The 20,232-nt window shown below is 48.8% G+C and overlaps 1 protein-coding gene across 1 annotated transcript in view; it reads right to left on the bottom strand.

Moving 5' to 3' along the window:
* The window catches only part of foxp3b (forkhead box P3b), a 48,608-nt gene that overhangs the window by 9,448 nt on the left and 18,928 nt on the right, over positions 1–20,232 (bottom strand). Inside the window, exons 7-9 of the mRNA XM_059957624.1 lie at positions 13,429–13,512; positions 10,306–10,402; positions 3,785–3,861 (exon numbers count right to left, since the gene is read on the bottom strand). Coding sequence (XP_059813607.1) covers positions 3,785–3,861; positions 10,306–10,402; positions 13,429–13,482 — 228 coding nt within the window. The 5' untranslated portion in view covers positions 13,483–13,512. The remainder of the gene's footprint in view (positions 1–3,784; positions 3,862–10,305; positions 10,403–13,428; positions 13,513–20,232) is intronic.

Raw genomic sequence — 20,232 nt, forward strand, 5'->3', positions numbered from 1 at the left:
GGGTGTGGGGAGTGTCGGTGTCTCAGTGAGGAGCGTGGGGTGTGTAAGTGTTACAGTGAGGGATGTGGGGTGTGTCGGTGTTACAGTGAGGGGTGTGGTGTGTGTCGGTGTTACAGTGAGGGATGTGGGGAGTGTCGGTGTTACAGTGAGGGATGTGGGGAGTGTCGGTGTTACAGTGAGGGATGTGGGGTGTGTCGGTGTTACAGTGAGGGATGTGGGGAGTGTCGGTGTTACAGTGAGGGATGTGGGGTGTGTCGGTGTCACAGTGAGGGATGTGGGGTGTCGGTGTCACAGTGAGGAACATGGGGTGTGTCGGTGTTACTGTGAGGGGTGTGGAGTGTCGGTATTACTGTGAGGGGTGTGGGGTGTGTCGGTGTTACTGTGAGTGATGTGAGAGGTGACAACGTTGGGGTGAGGGGAGTGTCGGTGTCACAGTGAGGGGTGTGGGGTGTGTCAGTGTCACAGTGTGGAGTGTGGGGTGTGTCGGTGTCACAGTGAGGGGTGTGGGGAGTGTCGGTGTCACCGTGTGGGTTGTGGGGAGTGTCGGTGTCACAGTGAGGGGTGTGGGGGTGTCGGTGTCACAGTGAGGGGTGTGGGGTGTGTCGGTGTTACTGTGAGGGGTGTGGGGGTGTCGGTGTCACAGTGAAGGGTGTGGGGTGTGTCGGTGTTACTGTGAGGTGTGGGGGTGTCGGTGTCACAGTGAGGGGTGTGGGGAGTGTCAGTGTAGGGATGTGGGGTGTGTCGGTGGCACTGTCAGGGATGTGGGGAGTGTCGGTGTCACAGTGAGGGTTGTGGGGAGTGTCGGTGTTACAGTGAGGGGTGTGGGGTGTGTCGGTGTCACCGTGAGGTGTGAGGGGTGTGTCGGTGTTACAGTGAGGGGTATGGTGTGTGTCGGTGTCACAGTGAGGGGTGTGGGGTGTGTCGGTGTCACAGTGAGGGGTGTGGGGTGTGTCGGTGTCATAGTGAGGGGTGTGGGGAGTGTCGGTGTCACAGTGAGGGATGTGGTGTGTGTCGGTGTCACAGTGAAGGGTGTGGGGTGTGTCGGTATTACTGTGAGGGGTGTGGGGTGTGTCGGTGTTACTGTGAGTGGTGTGAGAGGTGACAACGTTGGGGTGAGGGGTGTGTCGGTGTCACCGTGAGGTGTGAGGGGTGTGTCGGTGTTACAGTGAGGGGTATGGGGAGTGTCGGTGTCACAGTGAGGGATGTGGTGTGTGTCGGTGTCACAGTGAGGTGTGAGGGGTGTGTCAGTGTTACAGTGAGGGATGTGGGGTGTGTCGGTGTCACAGTGAGGGGTGTGGGGTGTGTCGGTGTCACAGTGAAGGGTGTGGGGAGTGTCGGTGTCACAGTGAGGGATGTGGTGTGTGTCGGTGTTACAGTGAGGGATGTGGGGTGTGTCGGTGTTACAGTGAGGGGTGTGGGGTGTGTCGGTGTTACTGTGAGGGGTGTGGGGTGTGTCGGTGTCACAGTGAGGGGTGTGGAGTGTGTCGGTGTTACTGTGAGGGGTGTGGGGTGTGTCGGTATCAGAGTGAGGGATGTGGGGTGTGTCAGTGTTACAGTGAGGGATGTGGGGTGTGTCGGTGTCACAGTGAGGTGTGAGGGGTGTGTCAGTGTTACAGTGAGGGATGTGGGGTGTGTCGGTGTCACAGTGAGGGGTGTGGGGTGTGTCGGTGTCACAGTGAAGGGTGTGGGGAGTGTCGGTGTCACAGTGAGGGATGTGGTGTGTGTCGGTGTTACAGTGAGGGATGTGGGGTGTGTCGGTGTTACAGTGAGGGGTGTGGGGTGTGTCGGTGTTACTGTGAGGGGTGTGGGGTGTGTCGGTGTCACAGTGAGGGGTGTGGAGTGTGTCGGTGTTACTGTGAGGGGTGTGGGGTGTGTCGGTATCAGAGTGAGGGATGTGGGGTGTGTCGGTGTCACAGTGAGGGGTGTGGGGTGTGTCGGTGTCACAGTGAGGGGTGTGGGGTGTGTCGGTGTTACTGTGAGGGGTGTGGGGTGTGTCGGTGTCACAGTGAGGGGTGTGGGGTGTGTCGGTGTCACAGTGAGGGATGTGGTGTGTGTCGGTGTCACAGTGAGGGGTGTGGGGTGTGTCGGTGTCACAGTGAGGGGTGTGGTGAGTGTCGGTGTTACTGTGAGGAGCGTGGGGTGTGTCCGTGTTACAGTGAGGGATGTGGTGAGTGTCGGTGTTACTGTGAGGAGCGTGGGGTGTGTCGGTGTCACAGTGAGGGATGTGGTGAGTGTCGGTGTTACTGTGAGGAGCGTGGGGTGTGTCGGTGTCACAGTGAGGGGTGTGGGGTGTGTCGGTGTCACAGTGAGGGGTGTGGGGTGTGTCAGTATCAGAGTGAGGGGTGTGGAGAGAGTCGGTGTTACAGTGAGGGGTGTGGGGTGTGTCGGTGTTACAGTGAGGGGTGTGGGGAGTGTCGGTGTTACAGTGAGGGGTGTGGGGTGTGTCGGTGTTACTGTGAGGGGTGTGGGGTGTGTCGGTGTCACAGTGAGGGGTGTGGGGTGTGTCGGTATCAGAGTGAGGGGTGTGGAGAGAGTCGGTGTTACTGTGAGGTGAGGGGTGTGTCGGTGTTACAGTGAGGGGTGTGGGGAGTGTCGGTGTTACAGTGAGGGGTGTGGGGTGTGTCGGTGTTACAGTGAGGGGTGTGGGGTGTGTCGGTGTTACTGTGAGGGGTGTGGGGTGTGTCGGTGTTACAGTGAGGGATGTGGGGTGTGTCGGTATCAGAGTGAGGGGTGTGGAGAGAGTCGGTGTTACTGTGAGGTGAGGGGTGTGTCGGTGTTACAGTGAGGGGTGTGGGGAGTGTCGGTGTTACAGTGAGGGGTGTGGGGTGTGTCGGTGTTACTGTGAGGGGTGTGGGGTGTGTCGGTATCAGAGTGAGGGGTGTGGAGAGAGTCGGTGTTACAGTGAGGGGTGTGGGGTGTGTCGGTGTTACAGTGAGGGGTGTGGGGTGTGTCGGTGTTACTGTGAGGGGTGTGGGGTGTGTCGGTGTTACAGTGAGGGGTGTGGAGAGAGTCGGTGTTACTGTGAGGGGTGAGGGGTGTGCCGGTATCACAGTGCAAGGTGTGAGATGTGACAACGTTGGGGTGTGTCGGTGATACTGTGAGGAGTGTCGGGTGTGTCAGTGTTAAGGGTGAGGAATAAGCGGTCTGTTGGTGTTACAGTGAGGGATGTGGGGTGTGTCTGTTGTAGTGAGGGCTGAGTGGTATGTTAGTGTTACAGTGAGGGGTATGGTGTGTGTCGGTGTTACAGTGAGGGATGTGGGGAGTGTCGGTGTCACAGTGAGGGGTATGGTGTGTGTCGGTGTTACAGTGAGGGATGTGGGGAGTGTCGGTGTCACAGTGAGGGGTATGGTGTGTGTCGGTGTTACAGTGAGGGATGTGGGGAGTGTCGGTGTTACTGTGAGGGGTGAGGGGTGTGCCGGTATCACAGTGCAAGGTGTGAGATGTGACAACGTTGGGGTGTGTCGGTGATACTGTGAGGAGTGTCGGGTGTGTCAGTGTTAAGGGTGAGGAATAAGCGGTCTGTTGGTGTTACAGTGAGGGGTATGGTGTGTGTCGGTGTTACAGTGAGGGATGTGGGGAGTGTCGGTGTCACAGTGAGGGGTATGGTGTGTGTCGGTGTTACAGTGAGGGATGTGGGGTGTGTCGGTGTCACAGTGAGGGGTGTGGCAGTATTGCAGTGTGGGTTGAGTGGTTTGCTGATGTTAAAGTTGGAGTGTGATTTACTGCAGGCTGATATAATCTAGTATTATTAGTTCTGCAGCAAGTTTTCTCTGAAGTCACTCACCCATCGGATGAGTGCAGCATACGTTAGTGGTGGCCGGATGTTGCACACTTTATAGTATTCCAAGGCAGTGTTGGTTCCTGAAATGAAATTTTATCCGGTAGCTTTAATCATTGATATATTACCCGGATTTAAATTTTCTGCTTTGACCCCCCCCCCCCCCCACACTGATGTGTGTTGCAGCAAATACCCGCAATACAATTTCCCTTAAGGCATTTAGTAGGAGCGGAATTAGGCTTTTCAGAATTTGGTTCACTTTGATATGCCATCCTGGCTGAGTGATTGTCCCTCTCAACCCCACCCTCCAGCCTTCTCTCCATATTCTAAAGGCAGGATGATATAACTGTGGCAACAAGGGATGTCAAAGACAGCATAAAAGTGAAAGAGAGGGCATACAGTGTCGCAAAATCGAGGAAAGTCTGGGAAGCTTTTAAAAACCAGTGGAAGTCAACAAAAAAGCCATTATGAGAGAAAAGATGAAACATGAAGGGAAGCTAGCCAATAATATTAAAGAGTTTTATCAACAAAGTGTAAAATAGTGTTGAGAGTGGATATTAGACCACTGGAAAATAATGCTGGTGAGCTGGTAATGGGAGACAAATAAACGGCGGATTTACTCATCTTGTATCAGTCGTCACTGTGGAAGGCACAAGCAGAATTTTGGGATTGACGGGACAGAAGTGAGTGTTGTTGCTGTACTAAGGATAAGGTTCTTGGGATGTTCAAAGATCTGAAGGCGGTTGGACTACATCCAGGGTCTGAAGGAGGTGGCTGATGAGATTGTGGAGGCATTAGTAGTGATCTTTAAAAAAATATATCACTAGATGCTGGAATGGTTCTGGAGTTCCAGAAAATTGCAAATGTCACTGCACTCTTTTATAAGGGAGAGAGGTGGAAAAAAGGAAATTAATCTGTCCTCAGTGGCTGGGAAGATGTTTGAGTCGATGTGGTTTTGGGCCAAAATAGGCCAAAGTCAGTATTATTTCCTTAAGGGAAAATCTGTTGGAATTAAGAGGGAAAAAAACAGGCAGGATAGAGAAAGGAGAGGAACGTGGTTACAGGGAGAACATACAAACTCCTTACAGGTAGTGGTGAGAATTAAACCTGGGCCACTGGTACCGTAAAGCATTGTGGTGACCATTATGCTTTAGCCAGAGGGTACTAGATCTCTGTAATTGTGGCTATGGATGCCAAGTCATTGAGTATATTTAAGTTTAATGTTGATAGCTTCTTAATTAACCAGGGCATCAAAGATTACAGGGAGAATCCAGCAGAATGGGGTTGAGAGTGATTTCATGATTGAATGGCAGGGCAGACTTGATGGGCTGAATGGCCCAATTCTTCTCCTCTGTCTAAGGGTGTTAAGGTTTATACTCTTTAAGAAATCCAATACTACCTCCTCCTTTATCTCAAAGTGACCTAGGACATCAACATGCTCAACACTGATCTCTTTATCCTCCTTGGTAAAAACCAATGTAAAGTACTCATTAAAGGACCTTACCCACATCCTCCATATCCAAGCAAATGTTCTCCCTTTATCCCTCAATGGTCCTACCCTCTCCTTGGTTATCCTCTTGCTGCTGATGTATGTATAGAATGCCTTGACTTTTGATTTTCTTTATTCCTACTCTCCAAGGACTTTTCATGTCCCCTCCTGGCTTTCTAATTCCCTTCCGGAGCTCTTTTCTGGCTTCTTTATAATTCTCAAGGGTTTTATTTGATTCTAGCTTCCTAAGCTTTACAAATGTTTCCTTTTTCTTCTTGACTAAATCCCTTAACATCCGGGGTTCTCTTACCTTGCCAGCCTTGTCCTTCCTTCTGACTGGAACATACCTGTCCTGTACTCTGTGCAGTTGGTCTATAAACACCCTCCACGTGTTGGACGTAAACTTGTCCAAACACAGCTGTTCCCGATTAACTCTCCCTAGTTCCTGCCTTATACTCTCGTAATTTGCCCAGCTTCAATTTAATACTCTCCCACAAGGTCCATGCTTAACCTTATCTGCAGCTGCCTTGAAAAGCAAGGAGTTGTGGCCATTGTTCCCTAGCTGTTCACTCACTGTCAGCTCAGTCACCTGGCCAGGCTCATTACCCAACACCAGATCCAATACAGCCCCTCTTCTTGATGGACTATCTACATATTCATTTATGAAAATCCGCTGGACGCACCTAACAAATTCTGCCTCCTCTAAACCTTTTGCACTCAGAAGATCCCACTTTATATAAGGGAAGCTGAGATCCCTTATAACAGCAGCCCTATTGTTCTTACTCTTTACCTTAATCTGCCTGGATATCTGTTTCTCAAGGTCCCGGTGGCTATTGGAAATTTGTCAGAGTGATTGTACCCTTCCTGTTTTGAGTTCTACCCCTATAACCATACGACAATTATAGCACAGAAACAGGCCATCTCGGCCCTTCTAGTCCGTGCCGAATGCTTACTCTCACCTAGTCCCACCGACCTGCGCTCAGCCCATAATCCTCCATTCCTTTCCTGTCCATATACCTGTCCAATGGACCTATCCAGTGGACTCTTTTCTGTCCCCTCCATGCAGCTGAGTCCCTGACTCCCCCTCTCCACCTCCCTCTGTATCTCTTCTAAAACATTGAAACCCTGGGATATTCCTGTCCCTCTGTCAACCAAGTCTCTGTAATGGCCACAACATCATTGATCCATTCTAGCATTAAAATACACACACTTCCTATCATATCCTATATTTTGCCTGGTTTAACTGGCCTGAAAATCTACCTTCCTCTCCATCCTTACACTTTCTGATCTGGTGCTCTGGTTTCTATTCCCCTGCCAAACTAGTTTAAACCCTCTCAGTATTGGTTCTTCTCCAACTTAGGTACAGCCTGTCCTTCTTGTCCAGGTCACCCTTGTCCCAGAAAAAGTTCCAGTTACCTAAGAACTCTTCTTGTTGGACTATCAGGTCCTCGGCCACTCATTCGTCTGTACTTTTATCTTGTTCCTGCCCTGACCAGCATGTTCCACTGGAGGTAATCCAGAGATTACTACCTTGGAGGCACTGCACTTCTGCCTCTTCCCTAACTCTTTATACTCATTGCATCGAACCTCTTCCCTTGTTCTACCTATGTCATTGATCACAATGTGCATCATGGTCTCTGGCTACTCTTGAGAATTTACAGCAGTTTCTCTGAACCGTCCTGGACCCGTGCACCTAGAAGGCAACCACTGTCCTAGCTTCTCTTTCACAGCCACAGAATCTACTGCCCGTTCCCCTAACAATTAAGTCTCCTATCATCATCATTCTGCCTGACTTCACCCTTCCCTGCTGAGCCTCAGAGCCGGCCAAATGCCAGGCTGCTGCTGTTCCTAGATCCATGTCCCCCCTACCCTTAGCCCCCCAGCAATATCCAAAGGGGTATGTTTGTTGCTGAGGGGAATGGCCACAAGGGAACCCAGCACTAATTGCCCTTACTTCTCCTGGTGGGCACCCATCTACAATCTGAAGCCTGCAGTCTGGATGTGACCACTTCAGAAAAAGTTTCATTTGTGAGCTTTTCAGCCACGTGGATGGCCTTGAGTACATCTGGCTCCAGCTCCAGTTGCCAGTCAGGACCTGAAGTTGGTTGGACTTGCTGCAGATATTCTCATTAGGAGACTGTTTGGTACCCTGCAATCCCACATCTCACAGGAGGAGCGTTCTTGTTGTTGAAGCCTTCTGTGCCAAAAGCTGAAAGGAGCAATTCTAAAAGTATCCCACTCCAATAGTGGCTGCTCCGCTTAAACCTAACTTTATTTTTAATTGGCCTTTCCAAGTACTTAATAGATCACTATGATTGAAGCCTGTCGAAAATTCACAAAAAGCCCTGAGCTCTTTTTAAACCTCCCACTGCCTCTCCAAAATGAGCAACTGCTTGCGATGATTGAAGTCTGCTGTAAAAGCATATTAAAATAACATATTTTTCACAACAATGCCTGGTACAGTGAAACCTCTTCAGACTGAAATTACTTATAATTTTTAAAATTGGCTTTATTTACGATATCAAATATATACAAATGAAGAAATGTTACAAAACAGAACCTAATCATTCATGATCACAAGTTCGTAGGTGTTAACGTCTCCGAGAATCTATCAACATATCGATGCAGTTATGAAGAAGGCATGACAGGCGGCTATATTTCATTAGGAGTTTGAGGAGATTTGGTATGTCACCAAAGATACTCGCAAATTTCTACAGATGTACTGTGGAGGACATTCTAACTGGCTGCATCGCTGACCGGTATGGGGGTGGAGCATTGCACAGGATTGAAATAAGCTGCAGGAAGTTATAAACTCTGTCAGCTCTGTCGTGGGCACCGGCCTCCCCAGCATCAGGACATCTTAAAGGAGCAATGCCTCAAAAAGGCAGCGTCCACCATTAAGGACTCCCATCACTCAGGACATGCTCTTGTCAGGGAGGAGGTACAGGAACCTAAAGGCACACACTCAGTGATTTAAGGACAACTTCTCCCCTCTGCCATCAGGTTTCTGAATGGACATCAAGTCCATGAATACCACCTCACTATTTTTTCTCACGTTTTGCAGAACTCATTTAATATATATTATTATTATATTATATAGTTTTTAATCATCATGTATTGCAATGGCCTGTTTCTACTTAACAACAAATTTCATTATACACGTCAGTGATATTAAACCTGATTCTCATTCTGATTCAATGTAAAAAGACATACTGTACACACAAAGCACCATCGTCTGTTACATGCTCCCCCTTGATCAACAGCCTTTCCTGCCCGACTCAGCCCCTCTGTATGCAGAAGGAGCCAAGGTTGTGGTCCTTCCCCCATGTTGGTTGCACTGAGCTTCAGCGTGTCTCTCAGCACATATTCCTGCAGCCAGTTGGCAGCATTCCCTTACTGACGTATCACTGTGCTGGAAGACCAGAGGGTGGGCTTTCACCAAGCTGGTGATCTTCCAGCAGCACTTGATGTCTGTTTCCCTGTGTGTCTCTGAGAACCCTTGGATTAGAGAGTCCTCTGTTACTTAGCTGATGCAGATGAATCAGGACACTGACCCTTGCAATCGTCTCTACATCCTCTTAGCAAATCCCCAGTCTACAAAGAGGTGGATGCCCCGAGGGCAGCGTACTTGGAGAGTAATATGACCTCTGAAGCAGAATTAGACCATCACATCTATTCTGCTATTCCATCAATGGCAACTCTCAATGGTTTCCATTGAATCTATTCACAGTGAAACACCTTCACCCTGGTATGTATTACACTGACTTCAGTGGTTGGGAAGATATTGGAGTCCATTATTAAATATCAGGGTTTGGGGTACTTGGAGGCTCCTGACCAAATATACCAAAGTCAGCGTGGTCTCCTCAAGGGGAAATCTTGTCAGACACATCTGTTGGAATTCTTTGAAAAAGTAGCAAGCAGGATAGACAAAGGAGAGTCAGTGAATGTTGTTTAGTTGGATTTTCAGAAGGCCTTTGAGAAGGTGAGGCTGTTTAACAAGACAAGCCCAGGGTACTACAGGAAAGTTACTAGCATAGATAGAAGACTGGCCGACTGGCAGGAGACACAGAGTGCAAATAAAAGGGGCCTATTGTGCTTGGCTGACGTTGACTAGTGGTGTTCCACAGGGACTGCTTCATTTCACATTATATGTCAATGACTTGGATGATGGAATTGATGGCTTTGTGGCAAGTTTTCAAACAACACGAAGGTAGCTGGAGGGCAGTTAGTGTTGAGGAACTAGGAAGCCTGCTGAAGGACTTAGTTTGGGAGAACAGGCAAAGAAGTGGCATATGGAATATAATGTACAGAAGCGTACGGTCATGCACTTTGGTAGAAGAAATAAAGGCACAGAATGTTTTATAAACGGAGAAAATGTACTTGGAAATCTTTGTGCAGAATTCCCTAAATGTTAACTTGCAGGTTGAGCTGGTGGTAAGAAAGGCAAGTGCAGTATTTGCATTCATTTTGAGAGGACCAGAATATAAAAGCAGAATATAAAAGCCTCTTGTGTAAAAAAAGATGTGCTGCATTTGACAAGAGTCCAGAGGATGTTCACAAGAATGATTCTGGGAACGAAAGGGTTAATATAGGTGGAGTACTTGCTGGAGTTTAGAAGAATGAACGGAGGGGATCTCATTGAAAAATATTGAATATTGAAAGGCTGAGATAGAGTAGACAGGGAGACACCCTATGGTGTGGGTGTCTAGGATCAGAGGGTACAGCCACAGAATAGATGGACATCCATTTAGACCAGTGATGAGGAGGAATTTCTTTAGCCAGAGGGTGGTGAATCTGTGGCATTCATTGCTACAGGCAGCTGTGGAACCCAAGTCATTGAATATATTTAAGGTGGGGGTTGATAGTTCTTGTTTAGTCAGGATGTCAAAGAATGTCTGGAAAAGGCAGGAGAATAAGGATCAGAGAGATAATAATCAGCCAAGTTGGAACAGTGGGACTTGATGGGCCAATGGCCTAATTCTGCAATTATGCCATATGGTCTTATGGTTTTAAATCCATTAAGACAAATATGTGTTACCTGTGAGTTGCCTTAAGCTGTCCTTGTCCCACTGTTGACTTTCACTGGAGTTCACTGATACCAGAGGAACTGCACAAATCCTCAACCAGTCAGAAACCTGGACAGCAGGGATAGACACAGTGAAGGGGGTAGGTTATGTTATAGGGTGTGTTATTGTCACAGTATGGAATGTATTGGTGATACAGTGAGGGGTGTGTTATCGTCATAGTATGGGATGTGTCTGTGTTACAGTGAGGGGTGTGGGGTGTGTCAGTGTCAGAGTGAGCATTGTGAGGTGTATTAGAGTGTTATGGTGAGGGTTGTAACAGACTGTCACGTTGTGGAGTGTGTGACGGTGCAGTGTGTATCAGAGTGTCACGGTGTGGGTTGTGGGGTGTGTCAGTGTCACGGTGTGGGTTGTGGGGTGTATCAGAGTGTCACAGTGTGGGGTGTATCAAAGTGTCACGGTGTGGGTTATGGGGTGTCAGTGTCATGGGGTGGGGTGTATCAGAGAGTCACGGTGTGGGTTGTGGGGTGTATCAGAGTGTCACGGTGTGGGATGTGGGGTGTGTCAGAGTGTCACAGTGTGGGGTGTATCAGAGTGTCACGGTGTGGGGTGTATCAGAGTGTCACGGTGTGGGATGTGGGGTGTGTCAGAGTGTCATGGGGTGGGATGTGGGGTGTGTCAGAGTGTCACAGTGTGGGGTGTATCAGAGTGTCACGGTGTGGGTTGTGGGGTGTATCAGAGTGTCACAGTGTGGGGTGTATCAGAGTGTCACGGTGTGGGATGTGGGGTGTGTCAGAGTGTCACGGTGTGGGATGTGGGGTGTATCAGAGTGTCACGGTGTGGGATGTGGGGTGTGTCAGAGTGTCACGGTGTGGGGTGTGTCAGAGTGTCACGGTGTGGGTTGTGGGGTGTATCAGAGTGTCATGGGGTGGGGTGTATCAGAGTATCACGATGTGGGTTGTGGGGTGTGTCAGTGTCATGGGGTGGGTTCTGGGTGTATCAGTGTCGGGGTTGGTTGTGGGGTGTGTCATTGTCACGATGTGGGTTGTGGGGTGTGTCAGTGTCACGGGGTGTGTTGTGGGGTGTATCAGAGTGTCACTGTGTGGGTTGTGGGGTGTATCAGTGTCATGGGATGTGGTGTATCAGTGTCACGGTGTGGGTTGTGGGGTGTATCAGTGTCATGGGGTGTGGTGTATCAGTGTCACGGTGTGGGTTGTGGGGTGTATCAGTGTCACGGTGTGGGTTGTGGGGTGTATCAGTGTCATGGGGTGTGTTGTGGGGTGTGTCAGTGTCACAATGTGGGTTGTGGGGTGTATCAGAGTGTTACTGTGTGGGTTGTGGGGTGTATCAGTGTCATGGGATGTGGTGTATCAGAGTGTCACGGTGTGGGTTGTGGGGTGTGTCAGTGTCACTGTGTGGGTTGTGGGGTGTATCAGTGTCATGGGATGTGGTGTATCAGTGTCACGGTGTGGGTTGTGGGGTGTATCAGTGTCATGGGGTGGGTTGTGGGGTGTGTCAGTGTCACAATGTGGGTTGTGGGGTGTATCAGTGTCACAATGTGGGTTGTGGGGTGTATCAGTGTCATGGGATGTGGTGTATCAGTGTCACGGTGTGGGTTGTGGGGTGTATCAGTGTCACAATGTGGGTTGTGGGGTGTATCAGTGTCATGGGATGTGGTGTATCAGTGTCACGGTGTGGGTTGTGGGGTGTATCAGAGTGTCACGGTGTGGGTTGTGGGGTGTATCAGTGTCGTGGGGTGGGGTGTATCAGAGTGTCACGATGTGGGTTGTGGGGTGTATCAGTGTCATGGGGTGGGTTGTGGGGTGTGTCAGTGTCATGGGGTGGGTTCTGGGAGTATCAGTGTCGGGGTTGGTTGTGGGGTGTGTCATTGTCACGATGTGGGTTGTGGGGTGTGTCAGTGTCACGGGGTGTGTTGTGGGGTGTATCAGAGTGTCACGGTGTGGGTTGTGGGGTGTATCAGAGTGTCACGGTGTGGGTTGTGGGGTGATTCAGTGTCGTGGGGTGGGGTGTATCAGAGTGTCACGATGTGGGTTGTGGGGTGTATCAGTGTCATGGGGTGGGTTGTGGGGTGTGTCAGTGTCATGGGGTGGGTTCTGGGAGTATCAGTGTCGGGGTTGGTTGTGGGGTGTGTCATTGTCACGATGTGGGTTGTGGGGTGTGTCAGTGTCACGGGGTGTGTTGTGGGGTGTATCAGAGTGTCACTGTGTTGGTTGTGGGGTGTATCAGTGTCACAATGTGGGTTGTGGGGTGTGTCAGTGTCACGGGGTGTGTTGTGGGGTGTGTCAGTGTCACAATGTGGGTTGTGGGGTGTATCAGAGTGTCACTGTGTGGGTTGTGGGGTGTATCAGTGTCATGGGATGTGGTGTATCAGTGTCACGGTGTGGGTTGTGGGGTGTATCAGTGTCATGGGGTGGGTTGTGGGGTGTGTCAGTGTCACAATGTGGGTTGTGGGGTGTATCAGTGTCATGGGATGTGGTGTATCAGTGTCACGGTGTGGGTTGTGGGGTGTATCAGTGTCACGGTGTGGGTTGTGGGGTGTATCAGTGTCATGGGATGTGGTGTATCAGAGTGTCACGGTGTGGGTTGTGGGGTGTATCAGTGTCATGGGGTGGGTTGTGGGGTGTGTCAGTGTCACAATGTGGGTTGTGGGGTGTATCAGTGTCATGGGATGTGGTGTGTCAGTGTCACAATGTGGGTTGTGGGGTGTATCAGTGTCACGGTGTGGGTTGTGGGGTGTATCAGTGTCATGGGATGTGGTGTATCAGAGTGTCACGATGTGGGTTGCGGGGTGTGTCAGTGTCGTGGGGTGGGGTGTGTCAGAGTGTCACGATGTGGGTTGCGGGGTGTGTCAGTGTCGTGGGGTGGGTTGTGGGGTGTGTCATTGTCACGATGTGGGTTGTGGGGTGTATCAGTGTCATGGGGAGGGGTGTATCCGAGTGTTACGCTGTGGGTTGTGGGCTGTAACTGAGTGTCCTGGTGTGTGGTATATCTGAATGTCACAGTGTGGTGTTTATCCATTACTGTTGTTCCTGCTCTTTGCTGTCTCCCACCAATTACCGCCCCCATGGCCGACATACCATATGGGGTCTCATGGTTCCCCTGACCTCTCCACTCACCGGGTTGCATCGCGGAGTTTCTTTTGACGGGGTTGCTCTGAGTTGTGTCTGCATAGCTGCCAAGCGTTCCCTTTCGAACAGCAGCTGTGGAGGACAGAAAAGGACGCCTGTTATGGGCTGGGTTTCCAGTCACTCCTGACCAAGTGGAGGATCATCGTGGTCTGTGTGCAGCTAACCCCCAGCCACTCCAGCGGCCGAAGAGCATCATTGCATTCCCACACTGTACAGGGGGAGCTCGACTATTTGGGGGTGTGTGGCAGGCTCTCTCTGATGCCTTCATATCTCAAAACCCCCTGCCCAGCCACAGTCCTGGCCACTTCCTTGCTTTCTATCTTTCCCACCCTTCCTGTCTTCCTTTACACCCCTCAGTCACTCTTCTCCTCCCAGCCCTTATCTTCCTTCTCTCTAGTCCTCCATCACTCCTCCACTCCCCTCCTTTCCTGCCTTATAATCTCAGTCTTCCCCTACTTCCATCCTTCTCTCCTCCCTCTCCCATCCTTCCATCCCCCCTCTCCCATCCTTCCCTCCTCCCTCTCCCATCCTTCCATCCTCCCTCTCCCATCCTTCCATCCTCCCTCTCCCATCCTTCCCTCCTCCCTCTCCCATCCTTCCCTCCTCCCTCTCCCATCCTTCCTCTCCCATCCATCCTCCCTCTCCCATCCTTCCCTCCTCCCTCTCCCATCCTTCCATCCTCCCTCTCCCATCCTTCCCTCCTCCCTCTCCCATCCTTCCATCCTCCCTCTCCCATCCTTCCCTCCTCCCTCTCCCATCCTTCCCTCCTCCCTCTCCCATCCTTCCATCCTCCCTCTCCCATCCTTCCCTCCTCCCTCTCCCATCCTTCCATCCTCCCTCTCCCATCCTCCCTCTCCCATCCTTCCCTCCTCCCTCTCCCATCCTTCCCTCCTCCCTCTCCCATCCTTCCCTCCTCCCTCTCCCATCCTTCCCTCCTCCCTCTCCCATCCTTCCATCCTCCCTCTCCCATCCTTCCCTCCTCTCCCATCCTTCCATCCTCCCTCTCCCATCCTCCCTCTCCCATCCTTCCATCCTCCCTCTCCCATCCTTCCATCCTCCCTCTCCCATCCTTCCCTCCTCCCTCTCCCATCCTTCTCTCCTCCCTCTCCCATCCTTCCATCCTCCCTCTCCCATCCTTCCCTCCTCCCTCTCCCATCCTTCCCTCCTCCCTCTCCCATCCTTCCATCCTCCCTCTCCCATCCTTCCATCCTCCCTCTCCCATCCTTCCCTCCTTCCTCTCCCATCCTTCCGTCCTCCCTCTCCCATCCTTCCGTCCTCCCTCTCCCATCCTTCCCTCCTCCCTCTCCCATCCTTCCATCCTCCCTCTCCCATCCTTCCCTCCTCCCTCTCCCATCCTTCCATCCTCCCTCTCCCATCCTTCCATCCTCCCTCTCCCATCCTTCCATCCTCCCTCTCCCATCCTTCCCTCCTCCCTCTCCCATCCTTCCCTCCTCCCTCTCCCATCCTTCCCTCCTCCCTCTCCCATCCTCCCTCTCCCATCCTTCCCTCCTCCCTCTCCCATCCTTCCCTCCTCCCTCTCCCATCCTTCCATCCTCCCTCTCCCATCCTCCCTCTCCCATCCTTCCATCCTCCCTCTCCCATCCTTCCCTCCTCCCTCTCCCATCCTTCCATCCTCCCTCTCCCATCCTTCCCTCCTCCCTCTCCCATCCTTCCATCCTCCCTCTCCCATCCTTCCCTCCTCCCTCTCCCATCCTTCCATCCTCCCTCTCCCATCCTTCCCTCCTCCCTCTCCCATCCTTCCATCCTCCCATCCTTCCCTCCTTCCTCTCCCATCCTTCCCTCCTCCCTCTCCCATCCTTCCATCCTCCCTCTCCCATCCTCCCTCTCCCATCCTTCCCTCCTCCCTCTCCCATCCTTCCCTCCTCCCTCTCCCATCCTTCCATCCTCCCTCTCCCATCCTTCCCTCCTTCCTCTCCCATCCTTCCGTCCTCCCTCTCCCATCCTTCCCTCATTCCTCTCCCATCCCACCACTCCCTCTTTAGAAAGAGGTTACGTAGGATTGGAATTTATAGAGTCCTTGGGGGTAGAGTTAAACTGCAAGGGTAAAAAGACCTTGATGGGTGGTAATTGACAAGCCTGCAAACAGTGGCCAGGATGTGGGCTACACATTACAACGGGAAATAGATAGGCAATATTATGATAGTCTTGGGGGATTGCAGTATGCAGGTAGATTGGGAAAAGCAGATTGGTGTTGGATTCCAAGAGAAGAATGCCTATGAAATGACTTTTTAGAGCAACTTGCATTTGAGCCCAGAAGGGAAAAGGATTAGGTGTTTTGCAGTTAGGGAGCTGAAGGTAAAGGAACCTTAGGAGGCAGTGATCATAATGTGATAGAATTCACCTTACAGTTTGAGAGGGAAAAGATAAAGTCAGATGTATCAGTATTACAGTGGAGTAAAGGGAATTGCAGAGGCATGAGAGAGGAAATGGCCGAAGTTGATTGGAAAGGGCCACTAATAGGGCTGACGGCAGAATAACAATGGCTGGAGATTCTGGAAGTAATTTGGAAGGCGCAGGATAGATTCATCCCAAATAAGTAGTATTCCAAAGAGAAAATGAGGCAACTGTGGCTGACAGTGAAAGTTGAAGCCAGCGTAAAAAAGAGAGGGCATATAATATAGCAAAAATTAGTGGGAATTTTGAGGATTGGGTAGCTTTTAAAAACCAACAGAAGTCAACTGAAAAAGTATGAAGGAGAGAAAAGATGAACTATGAAGGGAAGCTAGTAACTAATATAAAAGAGGTTTTTTTCAGATATATAAAGAGCAAAAGAGACGAGTGGATATCAGACTGCTGGAAAATGAGGCTGGAAAGGTAATGAAGGAGGACAAAGAAATGTGGATGAATTTAATAAGCAATATGTAATTTTTAACTGTAGAGGACATCAGCAGTATGCCAAAAATTCAAGAATGTTTTTGCAGAAATTAGAGTATTTGCTATTATCAGGTAGAAGTGCTTGAGAAGCTGAAATGCCTGAAGATTTGTCGATAAATCTCGTGAACCAGGGTTCTGAAAGAGGTAGCTTAAGAGATTGTGGGGCATGGGTGGTGATCTTTCAAGTATTACTAGACTCTGGAAAGGCTGTGGAAGACTAGGAAATGTCACTCCAATCTTTAAGATAGGAGGGAGGCAAAAGATGGGAAATTATAGTTCAGGTAGCCTGACTTCAGTGGCTGTTAAGATGGTGGAGTTCGTTATCAAGGATGAGGTTCTGGAATACTTGGAGGCACTTGATGAAATAAGCCAAAGTCACTGTGGTTTCCTTAAGGGGAAATCTTGCTTGTCAAATCGATTGGAATTCTTTGAGAGAATAACAGACAAGATAATAATACCATTAGTTCCAAGTTCATTATGGAAAAGGGTAGTTCTGTCCTTAAGATTGGAGAAAGGGTAATTTTGATGGTAGCAGAAAGGTCCCAGCAAGTGTGGGCTGGAGCAAGTTGATTTGGTAAGTGGGAGGCTTTCAAAAATGAAATTTTGGGAGCACAGAGTTTCTGTGTTCCTGTCAGAATAAAAGGCAAGCATAACAGGCTTAGGAAATCTGTTTTGTTTTTGAGAGATATTGAGGCTTTGGTTAAGAAACAGAAGGAGGTGCATAGCAGGTAAAGGCAGGTAGAAACAAATGAGGTACTTGAGTGTAGGAAATGCAAGAAAATACTTAAGAAAGAAATCAGGAGGGCATGAGGTTGCCTTAGCAGACAAGGTGAAGCAATTCTACAGATACATCGAGAGCAAGGGACAAAATTGGTCCGCTGGAAGATCAGAGTGGTTATCTTTTGTGGAGCTAAAAGAGTTGGGAGAGATCGTAAATGGTATTTTTACATCTGTGATTACTCCGGAGACGGACACACAGTCTATAGATGTGAGGCAATGCAGCAGTAAGTTCAGGGACCCTACACAGATTACAGAGGAGGAGGTGTTTGCTGTCTTGAGGCAAATTAGGGTGGATAAATCCCCAGACCCTAGCAATGTGTTTCCTTGGACCCTGTGGGAGGCTAATGCAGAAATTGCTGGGGCCCAAGCAGAGATATTTAAAGCATCCTTAGCCATGGGTGAGCTGCCAGATGATTGGGGGTTACCTAAGGTTTTCCATCGTTTAAGAAAGGCTCTAAGTATTAGCCAGCAAATTGTAGGCTGGTGAGTCTGACATCGGTAGTGGGAAAGGTTTTGGAAGGCAATTCTGAGGGACCAGATATTCCATGACATGCAAAAGTTTGGGCACCGCTGGTCAAAATTTCTGTTACTGTGATTAGCTACGTGAGTAAAAGATGACCTGTTTTGCAAAAGGCATAAAGTTAAAGATAACACATTTATGTAATATTTTAAGCAAGATTACTTTTTTATTTCTATCTTTTACAGTTTCAAAATAACAAAAAAGTTAAAGGGCCCGAAGCAAAAGTTTGGGCACCCTGCATGGTCAGTACTTAGTAACATCCCCTTTGGCAAGTATCACAGCTTGTAAACGCTTTCTGTAGCCAGCTAAGAGTCTTTAAGTTCTTATTTGGGGGATTTTTGCCCACTCTTCCTTGTAAAAGGCTTCTAGTTCTGTGAGATTCTTGGGCTGTCTTGCATACACTGCTCTCTTGAGGTCTATCTACAGATTTTTGATGATGTTTAGGTTAGGGGACTGTGAGGGCCATGGCAAAACCTTCAGCTTGTGCCTCTTGAGGTAGTCCATTGTGGATTTTGAGGAGTGTTTAGGATCATTATCCCATTGTGGAAGCCATCCTCTTTCCATCTTCAGCTTTTTTACAGACGGTGTGATGTTTGCTTCCAGAATTTGCTGGTATTTAATTGAATTCATTCTTCCTTCTACCTGTGAAATGTTCCCCATGCCACTGGCTGCAACAGAGCATGATCGATCCATCCCCTGTGCTTAACAGATGGAGAGGTGTATTTTTCATGAAATTCTTCACCCTTTTTATTTCCAAACATACCTTTGCTCATTGCAGCCAAAAAGTTCTATTTTAACTTCATCAGTCCAAAGGACTTGTTTCCAAAATGCATCAGGCTTGTTTAGATGTTCCTTTGCAAACTTCTGACGCTGAATTTTGTGGTGAGCACACAGAAAAGGTTTTCTTCTGATGACTCTTCCATGAAGGTGTCACTGCACAGTGGAACAGTGCACCACCACTCCAGAGTCTGCTAAATCTTCCTGAAGGTCTTTTGCAGTCAAATGGGGATTTTGATTTGCCTTTCTAGCAATCCTACGAGCAGTTCTCTTGAAAAGTTTGCTTGGTCTTCCAGACCTCAACTTGACCTCCACCGTTCCTGTTAACTGCCATTTCTTAATTCCATTACAAACCGAGGAAACGGCTACCAGAAAACGCTTTGATATCTTCTTACAGCCTTCTCCTGCTTTGTGGGCATCATTTATTTTAATTTTCAGAGTTCTAGGCAGCTGCTTAGAGGAACCTATGGCTGCTGATTGTTGGGATAAGGTTTGAGGAGTCAGAGTTTGAAATTTGCATCAACTGACCTTTCCTAATGATGACTGTGAACAAACCATTGCCCTAACAAGCTAATTAAGCTCTGAGATCTTGGTAAAAGTTATCTGAGAACTCAAATCTCTTGGGGTGCCCAAACTTTTGCATGGTGCTCCTTTCCTTTTTTTAAACTCTAAAATTGTACAAAATAAAAATAATACACTAATCTTGCTTAAAATATTGAAAAGAGTGTTTCATCTTTAACTTTATGACTTTTGGAGATCAGTTCATCTTCTACTCATTTAACTATTCACAGTAACAGAAATTTTGACTGGGGTGCCCAAACTTTTGCATGCCACTGTATATGGATAGACAGGGACTGATTAAGGCTAATCTATATGGCTATATGTCCTAGAGAAATACAGCACAGAAATAGGCCCTTTGGCCCATCTTGTCCATGCCAAAACCATTTAACTTGCCTACTCCCAATGACCTGCACCTGCACTATAGCCTTCCATATCCCTACTATCCAGGTACCTATCCAAACTTTTCTTAATCACACTCCTATGGACCACTTATGCTGGCAGCTCATTTCCCACACTCTCAACACTCTTAAGAAATTTCCCCTCATGTTCCCCTCAAACATTTCATCTTTCACCCTTAAGCCATGATCTCTGGTTGTAGTCCCACCCAACCTCAGTAGAAAAAGTGTGTATCTATACCCCTATAGTTTTGTATACCTCTATCAAATCTCATCTATATTCTAAAGAATACAGTCGTAATCTGTTAAATCTTTCCGTATAACACAGGTCCTCCAAACCCAGCAACATCCTTGTAAATTTTCTCTGCACTCTTTCAACATTATTTACATCTTTCCTGTAGGTAGGTGACTAAAACTGCTCCAAATTAGGCTGACCAATGTCTTGTACAACATCAACGTAACATCCCATCTCCTGTACTCGATATATTGAATTATGAAGGCCAATGTGCTAAAAGTTTTCTTTATAAATGTATCAACGTGTGACGCCTCTTTCAGCGAATTACGTACCTCTGTTCTCAGATCCCTTTGTTCTACCACACTGCTTAGACTGTTCACTGTGTAAGACCTACCCTGGTTGGTCCTACCGAAGTGCAAAACCTACAATATTCCATCTTCCATTTTTCAGCCCATTTTTTCATCTGATACAGATCCCTCTGCAAGCCTTCCTCACTCTCTACTGCAACCCCCAATCTTGGTGTCATCTGAAAATTTGCTGATCCACTTAACCGCATTATCATCCGGATCATTGATATAGATGGCAAACAATAGAGGACTCAGCACTGATCCCTTCAGCACATCACTATC

Source organism: Hypanus sabinus (genome assembly GCF_030144855.1).
Source record: "Hypanus sabinus isolate sHypSab1 chromosome 24 unlocalized genomic scaffold, sHypSab1.hap1 SUPER_24_unloc_4, whole genome shotgun sequence".
Taxonomy (NCBI): Eukaryota; Metazoa; Chordata; class Chondrichthyes; order Myliobatiformes; family Dasyatidae; genus Hypanus; species Hypanus sabinus.